Source organism: Ixodes scapularis, unplaced genomic scaffold, assembly GCF_016920785.2.
Source record: "Ixodes scapularis isolate PalLabHiFi unplaced genomic scaffold, ASM1692078v2 PGA_scaffold10__122_contigs__length_95168666, whole genome shotgun sequence".
NCBI classification, from domain to species: domain Eukaryota; kingdom Metazoa; phylum Arthropoda; class Arachnida; order Ixodida; family Ixodidae; genus Ixodes; species Ixodes scapularis.
In genome coordinates this window covers 54,113,299-54,135,842 of record NW_024609836.1, presented here as the reverse complement: position 1 = coordinate 54,135,842, position 22,544 = coordinate 54,113,299, and the positions used below count along the sequence as shown (strand labels likewise).

The following is a 22,544-nucleotide window of genomic DNA, read 5'->3' as shown; positions in this document are numbered from 1 at the left end:
CAACCGAAGTTCCGCTTTGGTGCCTGGAACGCGTCTCCGACTGGAGTGTTTACCCCGCCCAAAAAAACTGGTCCCTCCATTTCCGCCTAGTGACATCATAGAAGTGTCATGCTGCCGCCAGTCGCGATCCTGGTGGCGTCCCAATAGCTCTGGCGTATGTGGCAGACGCCTGTTCTGCAGGTCGCACTCCAGGGTGGCAATCCATGGAAGCGCCAGCAGCCAGAAGTTGGGACACCGCGACGACAGCGACACTCGCGTTCGCTCATGCTTTTTGCCAGCATTTCTTCAGCCAACCGCCAGGATCACGACCTCCGACAGCATGACACTCCGGGTCCTGTGACGTTATTTGTTGCCACTTTGGGACCACTTTTGATGTATGGGCAGCACAGGACGCTGAACACACCAGTCAGAGACGCGCTCCAGGCACCATAGTACCACTGTCCCCCACTGCACCTCCGGAAAGGGAGTCCCATACCATTTAGTTCAGCAAAGTTTCGTCGACAATGTTCTTTTTCCCTCTTTCAATGATAATTGCAATAAAGAAACGTCATCAATATCGCCAAATGCTCGACAAAAAAAAAAAAAAGTTAGAAAAGAAGGGAAAAAAAGTAAACCCACTCTGGCTCGAACGTGTATATAGAAGACTCCTTTCCACTACGCTACAGCTACAAAACACTTCTTCTGACAATTCGTTTAATACGAGACCCAACAAGTTTCGCGTCGTGCGTATAGCCATTTCCGGTCGAGATGCATGGCGTAGTGCGTATAGCATTAAGGCCGAACCGCATGTAAGCGATTTAGCAAGCGACAAGACAAGCGACGGCGACAGGGACGAGAGTCGTCAGCGACAAGCGACGGAGATTTCTCACTGTCACCCATCGCGTCGCTATTTTTTTTATTTCTAGAAAACGTCGCTCATCGCTCCCGTCGTTTTCATGCGGTTCATTGTCGGTCGGTCGGTCACTCGCGCGACGAGGCAAACCGTATGAAAGCGACGGGAGTAAGCGACCAGAGCGATGAGCGACGATTTCTAGAAATCCAAAAACCGAGGGACGCGACAAGCGACCGTGAGAACTCCGTCGCTCGTCGCAGTCACTTTCGCTCGTCTCGTCACTCGCTATATCGCTTACATGCAATTCATCCTTCAAGCGAGTCGTCGTCGCTTGCCTCGTCGCTCGCCAAATCGCTGCGTACAACACCCCCAGCGAAAAAAGAGCACTCACTTTTGTGCACGCCGACAACGGAAACGCCGACGACGTCGAGGATCCCAGCCGATCTATTCAAATTGAAGCTGCAGGTGCAATGCGTCCGCGCAACCTAACGTGGACATTATTTACTTTAAACGGTCTCAAAACATGCCTGCCGTGCCTGCTGTCAACACATCACTGTTATCACAACGTGCTGCGAGACGCTGCGCCAGCTGCGCTGCGGAGCACGTGTTCTGGCTCGCAAAAGAGCTGGGTAGTAAACTAGACGCCTCTTTGGACAATCCGGACACCCGCTCCTGACGTCCCGCGTCTCTGACGGATGAAAGCGCCGCCTTTATTGCATGTAGCGGCAATTCTTTGAACTGCTTTGGTGGAGCAGCGCCCCTGCAGTTTTCACAAGTGGCGCTGCGAAATGTTGGTGGTAGAACTCGCACGGATTCAGGCCGACATTATGTTGAACGTTCACTATCTAAAATGAACACGGTAGAATCAAACAAAGCAATACTTTTTAAGCAGTGAGAGAGTGCAGGCGAGCTGGTAATCAATCGACGTCTTGTAAACCCTGAGATGGGGAACGATAAAAAAACGTCCGTTTTTTAACGTCCGTTTTTTTTTATCGTTCCCCGTCTCAGGGTTTACAAGATGTCGAAAGCAATACATTTGCAGTGCTTTGGCTGGGTATGTTGATCTAGCTAGCCAGATCTGCAAGTGGTTCACGTTGTGAATTAAACATTTTACTGGTGCACGAGTTCACGTTGTGGATAAGGCACTTTCCCGGTGCTGAGTATGAACTCTTGCATGCGGTTGCTAATGTAAACCACGCAGTAGCGAGTTAACAAACCTTATGCGGGGGTTGACGGAACAAGGTGCACACTTTTGCTTTCTTGTGCAGCCTTGACAACGTTGTTCATGAAAAATTGACGCCGAACTTAAAGGAAGTCTAGCCAGCGCACGCTTCCGACAGGGGCCGGCCAGAAAATCGCATGCGAAACACAGTGATGAACGCTGGAGGCTGTTTCACGCACAGCGACTGCAGGAACTGTGCGAAAAAAATCGGGACAGCCGACACGGCGATTTGTTCGTTGTTTGGCGATTGTCGGTGAGAAAGACATCCCACGAGCGATTGCTTTGCAATTTTGTTGATCAAAAGTTTCTTGAACAAAGCCTGAGACATTTCAAGCGATCGTAACCAGTAGCAGGGCCGCTGCGACGGTGCAACTGTGCTTTTAGTCGCAGAGTGGCAAAAATCGCAACGATTTGGGGAAACAATTGCAGCACGTGAAACAGGCTTACTTCTAAGAAGCTTTCCTGTCTACGTGCTCTGATTGGGATTGAAACTACAAGCGCGAGCGCACGCTGTGGAGGAGGACGCCTGAAGTCCTAGCTGTACTGCATGCATTCATGTGCTCACGAGCTCGGCAGGTACGTTAAGGGGCACGGAGCTCAGAACTGGGCCACTGGTCCTCAGTGTCATTCCGTGAAACGGGGGCGTTCGCTAAAACGTTAATCGATCAAGTGAATGCCTCCCCATGTATGTACTGGCCACACCAATGAACCAAGAGTTAACTCTTGGTTCATTGGTGTGGCCAGTGTGTACAATGTACACACTGGCCACACCAATGTGTGGCCAGTGTGTACTCGTACCAATGTGCGAGGTGTGTACAATTGCTTGTACACACCTCGCTAGGCCTACTTTCTAACGGCTCCAGCAATTCTACCTTGATTGTGTTTAACTCACGCGGTTCGTGACTTAATTTATTTTCCAAACAAGGACCGGAAAGCTGCAGAGCCATATGATGTACTGTGTACAGGTGTGTTACAAAGCCATGGACCTGTGCATTTCCCGTGGCTGGCCGATTTGCCTTTCAGCTTTTTCCGTGTGAGGTTCAGATAGATCGATAGATATTTATTTATACGTTAAGGTACACGCTGTTGCAATCATCAGTTCGTCGAGAAATATTCGTTAGTCTTCGAGGCATTTCACGTGATGAAAGGTTGTCGGGGAAACGTGCTTCGATAAAACGTTTGTCGACGAAACGACACTCCGAAGCGTTTACGCTATAAAGTACAGAAACAGAAGGACGACCACTCCTCTGTCGTTCAGGTTCTGTTCCTACCTCCGAGGTGGAAACTACAGGGTGCAAACTACAGCAAACTACTCTTTTTTTTCTTCCTTTCTGCACACTACAGAACGGCGGAGCAAAGGATCACTTCGAATAGTTTAAACGCGTACTGACAGACACCTGGCATTTCTAATCTATACATTTTAAGCGGCTACAACAGTTGACATTTTTAATATGCTCTAAGAGAGCGAAAAAAAGAAATTAGCAATATATTGCCATTTTTGTGTTAAAGGAGAGCGCACGATGCTCTAAAAAAAGTTACCGTCTGCCAACACTGGTGTCAAACATTCTTGTCTAACCGTCCAACGATCCAATCCAATCCAGGAGTGTTTTTGTTTGCACGTGTGTACCTTGTCTTTCGTCAATTTATCATCTTTCATCTCGGTCATTCTTGGCGGCACTTGCTGTTTGCAAAAATGAGCCACCTTTTAGTTAGGTGGGTAAATACCGGAAGGACTCGCGTGTATGATGTAGTTAGCCTAAGGGACTTGGTAGATACTAAAATAGGCGCATTAATTTTGCAAAATTCGAGGGATTCGAATATATTCAACAAAGAAGTACAAGTCAGGTGGGAGGGAGAAAAACACCCAGCGAGGATCGTGGCTATCGGTAAGTTCGCTCCGTTTCTTTACTAAATTAAGTTGTAATCCTCATAATTTGTTAGCCTTCAATTTCATTTTTTTTTCTCTTTGAACAGGTAGCCCCGCGCAGATGGAAAAGAAATGCAAGCTAATGATCAAAGGAGCTTGCAATGGAGCCGGTGACCAGGTAGTACGTATGCACGTCACTCATATCCGTCAGATATTTGCTTTGATGTTAACGGGTTCCGAGTCCCACCAGAAAGAGAGAGGGACGGAGGATATAAGCGCGGCTTCCTAATTTAAATGTTGTCTAAACAAAAAAAAAACAAAAAAAAAAAAAAAATGAAATCAACAAGAATAGCGTTTCTTTTTTTCAAGATGCAACTATCATTTTGTAACTTCAGCACTGGTAATTTCAGTTTCAATTATCCCAGGTCGAGAACTATACTTCATTTCAGCTTAAGTCCAGATGCAGCCGATGCTACAAGCGCAAGCTCCTGGCTTTCAGCGTCGCTGCCAAGCATGCGCGCTTGTCCTGTACAAGCACTGCTCAGGGCCACATGCTCGTGATTGTAGCTTTGGCTGCTTCTGGGCTTAAGCTGAAACGAAGTATAGGGAAGGTCTGTGGCTGTAACGAACCATACAAAAATTCCCAGTGTGCACAGTGCTATTCTTGGGTACTATCAGGTTCGAATGAACTACAAACAGCAGAGTGTGTGGCCAATGATACATGCTGCACCTCCTGTAGGCTTCTGTAGACTGATAAGACAGGTAAAACTGCGTGTTGGAGGGTAGGGCGCTGCATTGGTGGGCTCCCCACTCCAATGGGTTTGACCCTTACTCAGCACAACCCAAGCTTCAATGCTGTGCCGGTGATGCGCTGGAACTTCCGTCATAGCTTAGAGGTCGCTGCAAGCGTAGAACTGCCTGCTTGAATCGTTCGTCAGGCCGAACAAGTGTCAGCCACCCTGAGCACTCGGGAAAACGAATGGGCCCGTGTTTCCTTGCGGTGGACTTCCTGGGTGGCGAGGTCTATGGCCGTCTTTCCAAGAAGCCATTCTGCACAGAACAAAGTGTTGAAACAACACGAAACGAACAAATACTCTGCCGCAGATTGTGGTAGTGGCCATAGCCTCCACTGCAAAATTGCTTGCCGACGGGTTCGTGTACCGTGCGGCTAACTCGGCGAGTCTGCATCCCGGAGCTCGCTCCTGGGTCGCCAGGAACGGGATTTCCTGTGTCCTGCCACAACCTCATGTTAATCATCTTCCCCATTGTGACGGTAGTATCCCTTCAAGTCAGCGATGCGAACCGGGCCAGACTCCTTGTTTGAATCTCGCCGAGTAAGTCTAGAAGTAAGACACGACGCTCGCGTCTTCACCGCATTCGGGCCCCCTCAACTCGTAACTAGCGATGCGGCAAAACCACTAGCTGCCTTGCTCAGAGGGTGAGTTTCCTTCAGGACTAGGTAATGATGGTGTAAACCAAGTCCATCTGTTGCACAAGCGAAGGAATCGAAAGCCCGAGGTGGGATTGCCATATACCCTACCTGCAGTGGCGTTACAAGGGGGGGGGGGGGGCGGACCACCCCGGGTGCCGCGCTCGGGGGTGTCGCGGAGGGGGGAAGGGGGGGGGGAGTCGCGGCGGGCTACCGCCCCGCGTGCTGCTGACCCTCGTGACGCCACTGCCTACCTGCACTCCACAACGGCCGCGTATACCGCGTGCGACTCGATGTAAGCATCTGCGTCTGATATCTATCGCGGTCAAGTGAGACGAAGACGAGGCTCAAGAAGAGCACGTGCGCGCCCGTCTGGTCACACTCCGATTCCAAAACGCCATGAGCAATGGCTCGCTTCTTTCCGACTTGAACTGTACATAGTGTAAATAAACGCAGATTTAAAATACAAAACGCCATTGCTCATGGCGTTTTCGAATCGGAGTGTGACCGCTATCGCGGGTGCGCGAATGCTCTTTTCGAGCCTCTTCTTCGTCTTGCTTGACCGCGATATATGTCAGTGTCCCATTCCTTCTACGTGCAACGAGCTCTAGGAACTGATCGGTCCTTGGAGGGGGCGGCAGCTCAGCAAGCAAGCCCGCTTGAACCGTTTGCGCCTTAAGGCAAGCTGGACAGCTACAAGCCCACCTAAATGTCTACCGCCTCATCCCTGACAAGGTCATGGCGCGACATAACTAATGAAAAGTCTTGCTGTCACTGCCACGACCGGCCAGAGTGAAGTCAGAAAAGTATTCTATAAATCTCCTTCTTAGCTTTTTAGGAACGACCCACCTGAAGGGAGAAGTGTTCCTCTGCCCATCGTTGATTGTTGGGATGACGTGAAGCAAAAAGCCGTCTTGGCGCAGCAAATACAAATTGTAGTACTCATTAATTCGCCTGCCAGCTTTTCCGGTGTCAACTGCTTCTGCTACGAGTTCTGGCTGTTTCCCCTCCTGCCAGTCGTTATCCTGTCTTCCAGCAAACATGCGGTGCCACTCCTCTGCCTCCGAAGACAACTTTCTTACATCTTACCAATGCTCCTCGCCACCACCCCGGTTGTATCACCTCCTCCCAACCACTATTTTGGGGTGCTGGAGAGAGTGCGTCCTCAACCTCGTTTTTCGTGTCCTTTCGGTTTTGACACGAGGAGACACCTGCTGAGCTCTCCTGTGTGACAAGTTGCCAAAATTCCAACAGACTTTGTCTAACGGGCATCGTTAGCGTTAGTGGACAACCCGCTCAACGAATCCGTGGGACTTCCTGAAGACGACTAGAAGCAGAGACATACCGACTGGGCCCCACATTGGAATGCGCCAGTTGTAGTCTTCTTTTTGTGATCTCGCTCTATAAGAATCGCTCCCTATCGGTATTCACTTCGTTCATCTCCCAGGGAGTGACACGAGACAATGAGATGACAGCGAATGGGTTTACTGTACTTCCTTATTGCCCATCGTTCAGAGCCGGCAGTCCGGGTCCGTTGACCCTTGTTGTTGCCCTTAGTTCAGAGTTCGCAGTCGGAGTCCGTGTCCAGGCCTGCGAATCGTCTTTCCCACGCCAGGGCTGGATTGGCCAGCTGTTCTGGGCTATCATGGCCCGAGTCTCACCGCGCCGCTGTGAACACACCGGGATCGTCATGGCCCAGGTTGGTATGGCCAGGGCTCGCCGTTCCCACCGGTCCTAGTCGGAACCTCGCTTGTGGACCGCTCCGGGGTTGCCATGGGGCAGACCAGCCAGACCGGCCCCGTCATTCCTGCCCTGCCTTCCCCAGCCTCGATCGGCACGCTCTGTCTGGCGCCAGCTCGTGTCTTCTCGGCCGACCGCCTGTCACGTGCCCTCCACCCCGTCTTCCACGCTAGTCTCCTACAACGTGTGTGTTTGTGGAGCATGACCGCAGCGTCCTGCTCTCTCGTAACTTGTGCAGTACATTTTTTTGCTGTAATGTGCGTTGTGATTTCCTTGTGAACAGTATAGCAAAAACTGTACAACACTTGAGGCAGGAGAACAAGAGGGAACCTAACATGGCTGTTGACATCTAAATGAAGTCAATTACTTGGCAAACTTTTATATATCGGCTCCCAGCGTGTGGCGCTGGTATTGGAAAAATTCAGGTACACCAGCTTCTGCATTCACAAAACGTTTTAGCAAAGTTCAGTAACGTTATCATTGACAAGTCACATTTTGCTGGCAGTTTGTTTGTGCAGCGAAGACCTGGGGAGCTTGATTAACAGCAGTTATCACAACCATGCAGATGTCCTTGTGAAGGACTGCGAGTGCATGGCTGCTGCAAAATAGTGAAACAGCGTGGATGGAAAATAGCATGTATATTGCCAGAGAGCCTCTGTACAAAAAAAAAATAATGAACAGCAGATAGCGAACACAAATGCTGCAATCGACAAAAGCAAATGCCTCAACCCCACTGTGTAAGAAAAAAAAAATTCTGCACAAGTTCGGAGGGAGCATAATGCTGCAATCATGTTCCGCTGACACTCGCGCGCAGCAAGCAGCTTGCTCCTGCTGCAAGCAGCAAGCTTCGTAGCGTGGCTCGTGCCGAGCCAAGGAGAGTGGCTGAGCAGCGTCGAAGCTTGGGTAGTGCTGGGCGAGGGTCAAACACACTGGATTACGACGCACCCCCTTGCACCGTGCTGCTCTCCACCCCACAGTTTTATCAGTTTCCAAAGGCCTCCAGGAGGTGCCGCATGTGTTGACGGCCATGCAACTCCGCTGTTTGCTTTTCATTCGAACCCGATAGTACCTGCATGTCATTCTGGACGTATGCTTGAATTCCCCAAAGTGAACATTCTATATATGTAAGCAAAATAATGTGCTTTTTAATTTGCTGTGGTTGCTCCACATCAAGATTTATGGTTAAAAAGACAGAAGGGCAGGCTAGCGAATCAGCGGGGCAAATTAATTTTTGGAACAATTTATCTGTAGGGTGTATTCAGGTGCGGTTTAGGAGAGGTGTGTTCTGGGAACTGCACCATCTTTGTGTCTGCGATGGCAGACAGCTACGCCGCCGTGCAGCCCCACTGTTTGGCGATTCTTCCTGTGACACCCCGCACGAGCGATGGACGCTCTACGCAGCTGCGGTGCATATTCGCAACTCCAGTGCGCCGCTCGCTCTCCCGCGGACGAACGGAGAACCAGAGGAGCGGGGACGGCAGCGGTGGTGGCGGCGCGGAAATGGTGGCAGGGACTGTCGGCCTTTATGCGTGAAGCCCTTTTAACGAAAATAGTGAGCGCGTTGAAAAAGGTATTCTCGTGCTCCGCCTTGCAACAGCCTTGCACGAAGGACCGGGATGTCTAATTTCATTAGGGACCTTTCGTGTATCACATACGCTGCGGATTTCTGGTCTTGTGCATGGCCGCCAGCTCAGTCTGTGTTCAGCGTGACGGAAAACGCTACCGCTAATAATGAAGAACTTTATAGTAAGGTATATGAATAGTCTATTCTTTGCCATAAGTAGGAGAAAACTCGTCGCGCAACGGTATATCGATCAATACACATCGGGAATGGGTTTGCGTTTTAAGACCGTTACAAGGAACATGACCATTTATTCCAAGCACTTTAAAAAGACAGAATACCTGTACTTGCTTTCAGGTAATTACAAAGCAAATAAAGAAATGCTCGAAGAATTTCAAGCGCGTCTGTGTTGGCCAGCCGTTTGTGAGGAGAGCTTAGAACGCGCAGTTTTGGGCAGAGGGCCCGCAATGTTGCAAATAACACGGTACGAAAAATGTATGGTATATTAAAATATTTATTTTTGATAGAGCAATAAATAAAACCCCTAAACACGCCGATTATGTTAATAGGCATTTTTTGCATAGCGTACAACACCCCTAAACTTCAGTTGGACGTACAGCGCACTGACGTTCAACCGGTGCTACCAACTTTCACAAGCGGCTTAATGGCGAGTTGTGCAACTTATTAAAATAGCTTAAGTAAGTGTAAATGACCATAAAAAAAAAAAATGTAATCAGGTTTTTTAGGCTTTACTGCAAAACCTCAATGTCTTTTTTTTTTTGGTATTCTTTGATGCATACTTTACCTGTTTAATATCATATTGCGCCGCCATCAAGCCTCTCGTAAAAGTTGGGGCCGTCAGTTTGACGTCGGAGGTCTGCACGGCGAACTGAAGTTTTGGAATGTGGTATATATAACAAGAAGTGTACGGACTACAACATTTTTTTTTAGAGTGATGAGCACGGCAACGCTTTTGGCGTGCACTGAAAATTGTGCTTTAAAGACGCAGCGCGAGCTTACGGTTGTAATGCTACACCGCACGTAACAAGCTTTCTATCAATAACAATAGAGCAGTTTGATTACGTGTTGCAATACACAAAAACGGACGGTGAGTTGCGAGTTGTGAGGCTGTGACGCGAAGACACCAATGCTGTGAACGCTGCTCTTCCGAAGCTTGACGGTCACCGTGCACGGCTCTCTTTTTAGAGCACTAATTGCCAGGCAAAGCGCAAACATATCTTCATCACCCTCAAAAATATTCGGCCAGAAACAGTAACGTGGCCAGTGCTAAAATGCGCTTGCTCACCTCAAAGCTTCGCAATTTGAAGTTTCTGCAACTTCTAAATAACAGCATGCTCCTTTTCCTAACGTGCATCGGCATCTCCGTCACCCTGACCGCTTCCCTAACCGCTTTGCATTTGTGGACAAATGGGTAAATTTTAGCGCGCTGAACAGCGTCGGCGATCAGGCGCACGGGATATCCTGGAAAATCTATCCCCGTCTTTCCGCCATCTTGGAACTACCGCCTCGCCACCTATAGGGCGTTGGAGTTGCGAATAGTTGTATAGTTGCGGCAACATGACAATGTTGTTTTCGGTAAGAAGTCCTTCACCGCTGGGCCCTTAAGGTGGACAGCAGACTGGAATGCAGACACTACGAGTAGATGGATCTGCAGCATCAATCCGTCTGGTAAACCGCCGAAATATCTCGTCTAAGACAGCAAGCTGCGGCCGCAGGTGAAAATGACTGACACCCAAATTTACCTGATTGTAAGGACAGGTTTTGTCCCGTGCCTGCAATTCTTTTAAACGGTCGTAACCTCTAGTGGATGGGTTCAGGAGTTGTCAGTGAAAGCAGTGAGTGCGGAGAGCGCAATCGTCGTCTCGCAGGGGAGGTTGACTTCTGATGATTTACTTCTAGAATGTGAATGCTTCTTTGATATGTCCAACTACAGAGTGTGCTCTGTTTTCTGTTTTTGGGCCTGCATCGGCGTAGTTTGCTTTTGGCAGGCATTAATTGTATTTCACATGCTTCAACAGCGGGCTAGGCCTGTCTTGCTAGTCAAGTTCAGTCGTGATTAAGGATAACTAAGATACCTGTATGCAAGCTTTTTACCGGAGGAGCAGTAGCAAACCAGCATGGAGATGATCCCATTCATAAGCATGTTTTCTTTTGAGTCATAGCAATTTCCAAGCTCTCTTTGGCTGGCGGTGATAAAAACAGCTGCATGACATATTCCACGAGGAGTTGAGTGTATCATGCTACTCAGTGCTGCGCGGTTCTTAGAGAGGCACTAAAGTGTGTTTTGAGATCCTCGTTTTAAGGTCATAACTCAATCTTCGAGCTCTGAGCATCCTAAAAAACCCGAAATTACATTCATGCGTGGCCAATTTGCATATTAAAAAGTAATAAAAGTTTGCAACACTTACCGTTGCTGCAGAATGACAGATGGCGCTACTGAACCTTCTTGTACATAGTCGACCGGCGCTCGTCAGCCACTTGCAAGCAACAAGTTGACGAGTGGCCGACCAGTCCCGCTCGTCCACGCGGGAACCCATCGCTTGCGAGTGACCGACGTGCGCCGTTTGTCGTTCGACCATATTTAGCAAGGTTTGGTAGCGCCATCTGTCATTCTGTGCCAACGGTAAGTGTCGGGACCTTTTACCGCTTTTTTAATATGCAAATTGACCGCGCATGAATGTAATTTCGAGTTTCTTAGGCTGCTTAGAGCTCATAGATTGAGTTATGACCATAAAAAGAGAATCTCAAAATGCACTTTAGTGCCCCATAAAGGGAACGATTAACCTTCTAAAAGTAAGTCGAGCAAAGATGTGCACATATTCCAGAGTCGGGGGGGCATCATAAGCCTGCCTCACCTGCGAGACTACAATCGCACACCCTGCATTCACTGCTTTCATTGACTCCTGGACCCGTCCACTTGTGGTTACAGGCATTTAAAGGGCTTGTGCGAGCGACAAAATTTGTCCTTGGGGTGACGTAAACCTGGATGTCTGTCATTTTCACTCACGGCTGCGGCTTGCTGTCTAGGATGAGATCTTTTGGCGGTGGACCGAACGAATCCACACCACAGATTTCAACCTTTTCCTCGTAGCGTCCGTATTCCCATTCACTGTCCGCCATAAGAGCCCAACAGTAAAGAACCGCTTACCGAAAATAACACTGTTATAGTGCCGCAGCTATACACTGCACCGTAACACTGCAGCTGTGTAGAGCGTCCGTTCCTTGTGCGGGGTCTCACCGGATGAACTGCTGGGCGGTGTGGGCTATCACATACACACAGATGGCGCTGCTCCCAGAATGCACTACTTCTAAGCCGCACGTGAGACACCTTATGTGAAGATTATTTTTTATTTTTTCAGGTGGATTATTGTGAGAACTGTGCTGCACTAGAGCAAGAGAAGAAATCCCTCAAGAGTGACATCGATCACCTCCAGGAGGAAAATGCGAGACTAAAAGCCATTGTGGACTATGTGACTTCACAAAGAGATGTAGTTGATGGTAAGTAAGGCTCTGCTTGTGCAAGTTAACTCGAGCCGGACACCTGCTAACGTGGGATATTTTACATGTAGTGACTACAGGGCAATGTGAACAATAGCTATGTTTAATCTATGTTAATCGGAAAAGGGCGGGAATTAAAACCTGACAGAAGCTTTCCTCTGGTGCCACGAGTTCCTCAAGTCGGATACCATTCTAATTCTTTGTGGTGTTGCAGTAAACAACCAGGCATGCAGCAGACATTTGATGTACAGGGGCCAACCAATTGATACTTTACGCTCATGTTACAAGTGAAAAAGAAAAAAAAAAAACAAAAAAACTAACCATCGGAGCATAAAAATGTATGCTTTTTGTGTGAGGTGCACAAGATTATTAGGTGCCGTAGAACACCAGCCCCTTGCTCTAGATCCTTTTTGACCTCTTTTTGTTAACTTTTTGCCCTTTCAAAATGCATTGCAAGAGGACCTAACCATGCACCCAATCTTCGAACACTGTCGTGACCTTCTGCTATAGTCACCGTCACCATGGCAATGGATCGCTACTTGAATGGACGCATGCTGGCACTATTTTCCCAGCTGTTCTTTTGCTGAAATCACCGCTTGTCAACTTTGGTTGCTGGTTTGCCTTGCTTGGAGAATCTGGTGGCCATGGTTCATTCTATAGACCAACATGTGGCTCTGATGTCATGCCTCTGCGGTGGTGCTGTTGTCGCCACGGCACATGCACAGAAGCTTCAGCTCACGCGAATCTGGTTTCTGCGCTCGCACAGTGCCCACACCTGGTCTGGGCAAATGCGGGCTTGTATGTAAACAGTGTGTCGGTCTATAAGCATGGCTTTCTGACAGGCTGCGCTACGCTCGGTTGCCCCCTGCTTTGCTACGCTCTACTCGGGGAGTCTAATATAATCACAGCCTTGAGCTTGTGTCTAGCCTCGTCAAAACCGCCAAAGGTCCGGAGCTAGGCTACTATATGAAGTGAAAACTAAGAGAGAACGCTGGCAGCCGATTTGATTGCTTCCATCCGAGGCAACCACCGTCTGCTATAATCACCACTTCGTTTTCCTCAGACGGTGGTCGAACAAAGGGTGTTAAGGCGCTGTTATATTTTGACGTATGGCGCGCGCAAGCGAGCACTGTCTAAAGTCTGTTCCATCATGCTGGTTGCACCGTGCAAGCCAGAAACCTCTTCTGTCTACACTCCAACTTTTCCTATGGCGCGTTGCTACCAGGCGCATGCGCATGCTACCTCGAGCGTCCACATTTTTTGTTCCTACGATGCGCCGGTGTCTGGCCTTTGGCGAGCGCGCACACAATGCATGCTGGGAGGTTGATCCTGTGGTTTTGGCGCGGCCGGCGCGAGATGGCTCCACTCGCATTCTGTGCCGGCGTCGCCCATGCACGCCGAATGCTGCCAGTCGTGTCAGCTGCGTCAAGGCTTTGGACTCTGGAGTGGCTGGCTTTCACCAACGCAACGTCCCCATGCCGCATGCGCTCCCCCGTCTGTTTTGTTGGAGTATAACAGTGCCTTTAATGGTTGGAGGCTTTGGACGCTTGGCTCCTGCGTGCATACATTTGGCAAACTCCTTGTTGCCATGATGATGGTAGCCTAGCAGAATACTTTATAGTGAGGAAGATTACGGTGTTATTCTGGGATCCGGGGCACTCTCAGGCTGCTTCTTGGGCCGAGAACTAAATTTCTTTAATGCCTATTATTTTAATGGGCCTTACACGAAAAACCGGTTTTTAGTTGTGTTTAATATGGTGTTTTGAGAACTTGATAAAGTATCGGTGTGTTAAGGGACGGCGGTCTGAGTTTGTACAGGGGAGCGCTGACTAGAGCACTAAAAATCCCACATGCAGTGCTTGTGGCATCATAAGCTGTCTGGATCGAAGTTGCAACGAACCACTATTATTTCTTCAATTTTGGGGGTGGCTAGGTGTCAGGTGCCATCAGGACACCTGTGCAACAGGTCTAGGACGAGTTACCCTAAACAAAATAAACCAAAAAATGGTTTGGGGGCTTTGCTTTCCTGGAGAGGCAAGCACAAATACAAGTCAGTGCTAAGGTAGTGAAGGACGGTCAACCAGAGTAAGGCAGCAGTGCACCAACAAAATCTGTTAGCCCAAGATGCACTGTTAGTGTGCGGCTTATTGATGCTGCAAATCTTCCCTTGCATCTGCGTAAAATCATGGCCGGTAATCCTCATCTTGCTCCCAATGGCCTATCGTGCCAGGGATGGCCCACGTGGGATTGTTATCGCTTCGGCCAGCTTGTTTAAGGGGCCCTGCAAGGACGTTTTTACTGGTTTTTAATTTGCACCGAACCTGAGCGCACTGAACGGAGTAACTTAATGAAACTTTTTTTTTTCTCGAATTTCGCTTTATTTGAAAAGATATAGGCAAAGTAAAATGACAAAAACAAGCAAAAAATAACCACCTTCATGACGTCCTTGGTTGCTTGAGTGGCTGTGAACTAGAGGATGGGCTGAGTGAGCTCAGCGAGCGCTCACGGCTGCCGCACTCCGTGTCGACGGCGCGAGAGGGCGCTACTAAAGCATGTTCTGGATAGACTGTACGCAGCAGTGGGCAGCCAGAGTAGCTTTCATTACATTTGCTGCGCAATTAAAAAATAATTCGGCATGACACTTCATTGGCCACAAACGACGGCAAACACGGGGTGAAGGTCAGTTCAGAATGGGAGACACTTCGCGCTGCCATACCGCGAAACGGCCAAACCGCAAGACAAAGCTGCTCGCCGAAGGCATTCGGAGCACTCAAAGCCGGTCGGATCCTCCAGTCCATACAACCGCAGCACCGCCGTGTACATCCGGGACTTTTCCGTGTCGGTGCCTGATCCCGCTACTCCTTTCTAGTATGTGTCTCCTTTTCCACCGCTTGGTGGCGGGTATGTCGTCGGGTCATTTCTTGTTTCCGTACTTTATAAACTGCTCTTGTTTCTTTTCTGATCTAAAATACTGAACAAAAACTACTTTTATAAGTAAATCAAATAATTTGCGCCACTTATATTTTGTATTTCGACTAAAAAGAAGCTTTTAGCGGCTCTGACCAGTAGTAAGCCCAGCACCAAAGACGTCACATATCGCGTGCTTCCGGTACCGCGGGTCGCCCCCGTTGGTGGAGGAGGTGTTTCCGTGTCGTCCGGTTAAAACATGATGCACTGATATTTAGTTACTCTGTCCGTGCCCGCTGACTTGCCCAAACCCCAAGAGACGTGGAAACCGCAAAAAAGGTAGACGCTTAAATGTGATTGCAGGGCCCCTTTAAGCTGTACTAGCTCATTCTGTCCTCGCTATAAGTCCCCGCCCTTAAAAAGCCTCTGACACGGGAAAAAAAATGTTTTACATGCTAGGTGCTAAATTGTGTGTCAGAACATCCCCAAACATTTGTGTCACTCTAGAGTTGTGCAGTTCTTATTTTTATTATTATGAAAATATGAAGTCCAATTCAAAACGCCCGCCAGTTCAGTGTGACCTAACATTGCACCACAAAATGTCGGGGCGGTCAGAAGGAAGGAATCGACCGACGTCACTAAAAGTGGGTTCGCCGGAAGTCACGCGAGTTTCACTTCACATGTCCTCCGCGACCGCACCAAAGACTTTAGTTTTATTTTTGTTATTTTGGTCTTCTCCACGAGCGATTGTAGAAAAGAAAGATTCAGTTAAACTGGCGGGCACTTTGATTAGGACTTCATATTTCTGGTTTCTATGGAAAAACTGCACGACTCTAGAGAAACTATTTTTTGGTGATGTCTGATACACCATTCTAATGCCTAGCATGAAAAATGTTTTTTTTCTTTTACATGTCCGTTTTTTTGTAGGAGTCATAAAACTATTTTTTTTTACTTGCACTAAACACCACATAGAATTGCTCTCTAACATAATTAACTCAATAAACATGCCTTAGTTTTTTATTCTAGCCAATAGCTATTTCCAAAAAGAAATTGAGAAATATGAGCATCTTTAATTCCCTTAACTTGAAGCCAGAAAAAGCGGCCACGGGGCCTGATGCCTATCTTATGCAGCCAACATTAATCATAGCCACGCGCTGAGGCTGGCAAAGTAGAGGACGCGTGCTATGCTCCAGGCATTGTTAGAGTTCGGCTATTCTTGTCACCGCAGTCATTGGGCATAAACCACTACCCGATTGTTCGCAGAGGCATTGATTCTTGCAAGCCGAAGTCAAGTGCTCGCGCAGTGCTCGTTCCAATCTATAAGCCGCACTCGACTGTCGTCAGAATGGTGATTTTGCTCCTACAATTACATGTCAAGCTTTGCAAAGGCAAGACTGAAAGAAATAGTCTTCTTCTATCTTTGCAATTTCACCACAACAAAGAAGCTTTCGAATGAGTGGCAGTTTGTACGAGTATACTTGGGCCAGACTAGGACCAGTATGCCTCTGCAACGTCATGAACATTCCAACCCGATATTGTTTCATGATGCCTTTAAAGAACTCCGCAAATTTTTCATATTCACAGATGTGCTTCGAACTCGGCTCAGGACATCAATAGACACAGCTGAATTTGCAGACCGAATATAATGTTGAACACAGCTGAATTAGTAACCCAAATTTTATGTCAAAATGCCACTTTGTTGCAGTGTCATTGAATCTCCTAATGTGGTCGTCACCCATTTTTCAGACTGAAAATCTCAACTGACTACATTAAAAAAATGACGTTGGCTATGGAAACAGTGTCACAGTTTGGGCTGTGGAATTTGTTTCCAGCTGGGTACCAAGAAGTTTGGTGGTGTGAAATTTATGCCGAAGACGACGCTTTCTCCAGCATACAAAGATGACACTCTCTGCCTGTGACGTCATGCCATTGGAAAGTGCGGTAAAATTTAAAGTTGGTTTTGGCATTGCACTTTTCTTAATAACTAATATTGATTTTGAGATGATATATACTTCGCTTGAGATAATATATAATTTGCTGCAAAGAGTGAAGCACAAGTATTCAGAAAAAGCAGCTGTCTGGATAGCTAAAACATTGTCATAGTTCCCTTTTAAAAACCATTGCATCTTGTGCACCTTACAAAATTCGAATTCCGAACGTGCATACTTGAAATTGGGCATGCAATGTCATTTTACATCTGCTCACTTGTGCGGTCACTCATAGGTGGTGTGCTTATTGCAAAAATTCTGGAAACACGACGGAGCAGGCCACGGGGAGCAGTACTGCTGCCGCAAAGATGAGCTTTGATAGGAAATAAAAACAGATGTCCAAGCCAATTTGCACTTTGGAATGCCATTAGATGCAGCCCATGGCTTACATCTTTCTAAAATGGGACAGTCAGCCACTTATTGATTGAAACCACATCTTTAAGCATAATAATTAAAATTGCTATATATTAGTTAACAATTAACTTAGCTGGATATTATTAATTTTCCTAAATGGACCTTTTGGGAGTGACCAATGAGACACTAACATTTCTTTGTGTGCCACATAGTTTTCATAGGAATTATTTATCCAGCATTCCATGAAACGGCCATATACCGTAAAGTCCTGAGAGATGCCCCACCCTCGAAAGATAGCCCATCCCTATTTTTGGTTTGATTTGCTATTTTCTTTTTAAACACCGAAACATAGCCCACTCCTAGTAATAGTAGTGTTGGGATCAATGATGGCCGCAGCGTAAATGCGGCTAGTTAGCTATGGCGGGATATAAGCAAACATTGCTGACTGGGGAGTACAGTCACCTTTGCTTTGTTGCCCCTCGCCACCGTAACAAGCTTGGAAGGGACACGACCTAAAAATAGCAATTTTTTATACTTTTCTTCATTGCACACCAAAAGTTAGCCCACACCATGTTTTCACCCGATTTTCTCTTCATGTTAGGTAGGCTATCTCGGGATTTTACAGTAGTTTGATGGTGTCACTTTCGTTTCAATGTCTGTCGTGAAATTTCATACAGATAATACATAACTTGTATTAAAGCAAGGCACTTAAGTGCAAACAGCATTGTGTTGCAAGTACCAGCATTTCTGTAATATGCTGCTATTGCCTTTTATTTGTGTATGATTTATTTATTTTCTGATGTCCCAGAACTGACGATTGCGGTCCAGGACCTAAAGAACCTTCGTGAAGAGATGGAGGACGCTCGGGTGCAGAGAGCGCCTGAAAACCCTGGAGCCCAGGCAGAGGTATGTGAAAGTTCTTGAATATTTGGTGCAGAAATGTTATTGATAATGGACCCCTTGCAAAAACTGTAAAATGTGGTGCGTGAGGCACTGTGACACACCTGTTTGCCTCCTCCCTTGCTCCCGCTCCCCCTGGCACAGGAAAGAGCTACTGTTTCAAAATGGGTTTCGTTTTGAACGGCTTCTCTGAATATTTTCTCCAAATGTACTTCTGTTGTGCCATGTTAATTACTTGTTTTGAAGTGGTGGGAAAGCAATTTTTTTTGGCAGGTCAGTTTACGAAGTTCAGTGTAGACATTCTCAACGAAACTGATGGAAATGGTAAAGTGTCCATCAGTTTTGTTGGGAATGTACCCCCCCCCCCCCCCCCCCCCCCCCCCAATTTTAATTTTAAAGGAAAAAGTATATTTGCTACATTTTACAGTCTCTTATCCAGGTTTGTATGAATGCCGAGCGAGCTCCGCATTTATACATGGTTGTTGTCGCAGCAAATGCCAGCTTGTGTGCAAGAAAGATCCCGAGCTTCGCAACGTCTATAGTCCGTTGCAACTTAAGAACAAAGGGCGAGGGTAAGACGGGCTGGGGAGGAGGAAGCAGACAGAGCGCAAAGGAGAGAAGGAGGTTTCCCTCTCTCTTCTCCAGCGTTCCGTCTGCTTCCTCCTCCCCGGCCCATCTTATCCTCGCCCTTTGTTCTTAGGTTGCAACTGACTATAGATTCTGAGCACCTGCTCAACCAAATACTTCCAAATGCTAACAAAAATGGTAAAGTAGAAAAAAAAAATTTTAAAATCCTTTGGTGGATTCTTAGAGAATGCATTAGCATGACCCTTGGGAGACGCTAAGGCTGTCCCCTTCACTTTTCTGTATTGGCTTTCACTTTTGCTTCCTTTATTTTTTGCTGCACCTTTTTGGCTTCATTATGGGGCCAGCATTAGCATTTCCCAAAAGGGGATGTGTGTGGTGTTTCCCAAGGGTCATGCTAACACCTAAGGATCCGGCAATGGATCTTCCTTTATTTTCTTTTGCTGTCCACTTGGACCAGCACTAGTACTTGGTTCACCCTCCATTTTGTAGCACAAAGCAAGGCATACGCGCTCCGCACACCTGCAACTTCAGACTCGCCCCAGCATCTTCCGCCTTGTGACGACGCCTCCCTCTCGCCTTTGTCCTTCACTACTCTTCTCCTCCCTATGCGGTGCTCTTTCCTTTCCTCTGTTTTGTCTACAGACGAACGCCATCAGCTTTTTCCTGTCATGTGGGTATTAATGCTAACGCAGTAATAAAGCATCTCCAGTGTATGGTGTAGGATTGCACTGGAGTGTGGAGATCTAGCCATTCATTCAATTTCAGAGGTAAAACATGGTCTGCCCAGGATGAAGGAACGTGAAATAATGCTTCGCTTAGTCCACGCTTTGCACACGATCTTGCAACATTTTTCTGGACGGGTCGATCAATGCCATGCCACTCGTTCTTTGGACAGCAAGTTTCCTGATTGCACTGTATGGATTGTTGCATGCCGGGATTTATGGAAGTGGTCGAAGGGACAATGATGTTGATGTTAGAATTAGCTTTAATAGGTGCTTTTTATCAACATATCAGACCTTGAGCGATGGAATTCACTCTGATTACTTACAGGGCAACGAAGACGAAGAAGATTTGGGGGGCATCAAGGTCAGCAGGGCTTTGCTGCTCCTTCTAGACATGGGTCCCACAAAATCACCAACAGTTTATGCCCGGGAGCTTCTAAGGTTGGTCTTCAGCTCGGAAGAGCTTGTCGGCAAATCAATCACGGGCAAGCAGTCCAACGCACACAAGGACAAGCCGGCCAAGCCACAGCTTGACCCAGTCCGGGTAAATGCTGTGATAAGTGAGTATGAATATCTGCAAGTTCTGTTATAGAAAGTGAGAGAATGCATTCAGCAAAATAAGTTTGAAAATTTTGGCTTGAATAAATCTTGAGGTTGAATCGAGAACAGTATACTCAATTGAAATCTCCTGCATACATTGAACACTGCAAAGGTGATTTCTTGATTTTTGTCTTCTCATGACTGCTACTTCTGCTAAATGAAACAGCTTTGACTGTTTTCTTGAGGGTCCACTTGAGCACTACATGTATGGAAAACCTGCATTTACTTTTAGATATTGCCAGCTGTCTAAATCCTGGCTCTGTTAGTTTGTGCCAACCAGGTCCCACCTGACCTTGCAGCAACCAAGCATGCACCCCTATTGTCTAAGCATCCTCTTCCTATTGTGATCTTGAACTATGGTTCTGCTTTTGATTGAGCCCCAGCCATATTTTCGTTTAATTTAGATTTTCTGTGGAATAATTCTTTTTTTGGGTGGGAAAGTGTGGGGGGGGGGGGGGGTATAGGACATGATCTGTACTTTACGGTAGGCTGACTGGACATGTATTTAGGCGTAGCATTGCCTCATGTTTAGAAATTACTTTCAAGTGCATTGCATACTTCTGACCACACAGTTTCAAAAACCTTCACTACTGTATTATCCGAAGAGATGACCCATCCCCAAACAATAGCTCATCCTAATTTCTGGCATATTTTTTATGGCTAAAATTGAATTATCTTTTATACACTGGAAGTTAGCCTCACTCATTTTCATCTAGTATGCTCTGTTTTACTAGGTGAACTGTTTGATAATGCCATGATCATTTATTTAGAGATTATCAGCTCTTTCAAATTGAGCACTGCTCTATAGTCAGTGACTGGTTAAAAGGTCTCTGGCTGGGGAGGAGGAAGCAAACAGAAGAGAGGAGGAGGTTTCCTCCTCCCCCCAAGCATTTTGTTCGCTTCCTTTTCCCCTGCCCTCCTTTCCCTCTAAAACTTTTCTTAACCTGTAACTGACTATAGTATGACTGAGGTAAGTGTAGAATAGTTTTCTGTAAATATGGTACAAAATAACATGCATATTGTGGAGATTTTGTAAAGGTTTGACCTTTACAACAAACATTCACTGGCACTAGCTTGTGTGAGTTAAAAAAGTGCTGATGTCATGTTTATGTCAGATGTGCTGTGCAGTGGTTGGTCTTGAAATGCCATTTTAAGTAACCAAAATTCGGGGGGGGGGGGGGGGGGGGGGAGGAAGGAGTGTGCTCAGTCTTTGTGAAATGACATATGCTGCACGTGGCTTCACCTCCGTCACTTAGCAAATAAGATGCCAGTGATGATCTTTAAAACTGGCAGACAGCACACTTGCTTAACAAATTTGTGTGTCTATCTGAACAGCCATGTTCTAGTCTAGTAGTCTGCAACACCAATAAATAGTGCTTGAATACTTTTTTTTCTGGATAGTTTCAAATGCTTTCTTTTATTCTATTTCTATTTTTAGTAACTAGTAACATTTATTTTTAGACAGCACTTGAAAGATACTATCAAAATTCCTGGCCGTAAAACTATCATATGGTTAAACCACTTGTGGGACTGATTTTACGAGACGGAAAAGAGCCTCCATACGTCACTGACCGAGCCCATAACTAAATTGTCAACTGTTAAATAGAGCATTTTCCAATCTTTTAAAATCTATGCTCACAGGTAAATGTGTTTCTGAGATGCAAGTATTTTTGATATCTTCGTGTCTGCGTTTGCAGGTTACACCTGCAAGAAGTTCAAGCTTCTCAAAGAAGGGCCAGTGAGGACGTCCTTGTCCTCGTTGCTAAACAAGGAGGCAAACAAGGAAAAACCTTGTGAATAAGTCTTTTTTTATCCTACAGTCCTTCGAATAAAGGTGACAAAAATATTACTTTTGTGTTTGTTTTTGTTACCTGGACGTTTCATATATAGCGTACCATAGAGAGGCGAACCAGCACAGGTTTTCAAAACGGGTTTGGAATACCAAAGCCTAAGGAAAAGGGGCAGCCAGCTAAGAGAACCTTAGGATGAGCCATACAAGACCATACACAAACTATACATGGTTAAAGAAACCAAAGAAAAATCCACAGGCAGCTATAGCTTGCTGGCTAAAGAGAGCCGTACAGTGAGCCATAAAAGATTCTTTAGAAGACCATACAAAAAAAGTGAAAGTCGTTTACCACTCCCTGTAACGCCGAATTGGAGCGCAGCTCTTGAGGAGGAAGAGGGGAGGGTACTGAGGGCCACGTGTTCTCGGGGGGGGGGGGGTCACGTGACCCCCCCCCCCGAGGGCACGTGACCTTGGTGGGGTCACGTGGGGGCAAACACGTGCCCCCTCAGAGGTCACGTGACCTCGG

At 46.9% G+C, this 22,544-nt stretch overlaps 1 protein-coding gene across 1 annotated transcript; it reads left to right on the top strand.

The window, feature by feature from the left end:
- Nucleotides 1–3,707: 3,707 nt before the first annotated feature.
- LOC120848112 lies at nucleotides 3,708–22,078 on the top strand. Its single transcript, XM_040220048.2, has 6 exons — nucleotides 3,708–3,940; nucleotides 4,029–4,099; nucleotides 12,032–12,170; nucleotides 18,228–18,325; nucleotides 19,958–20,189; nucleotides 21,927–22,078. Exons 1-6 carry the CDS (start codon nucleotides 3,748–3,750, stop codon nucleotides 22,028–22,030), a joined length of 837 nt encoding a protein of 278 aa, XP_040075982.1. The 5' UTR covers nucleotides 3,708–3,747; the 3' UTR covers nucleotides 22,031–22,078.
- The last annotated feature ends 466 nt before the right edge of the window (nucleotides 22,079–22,544 follow it).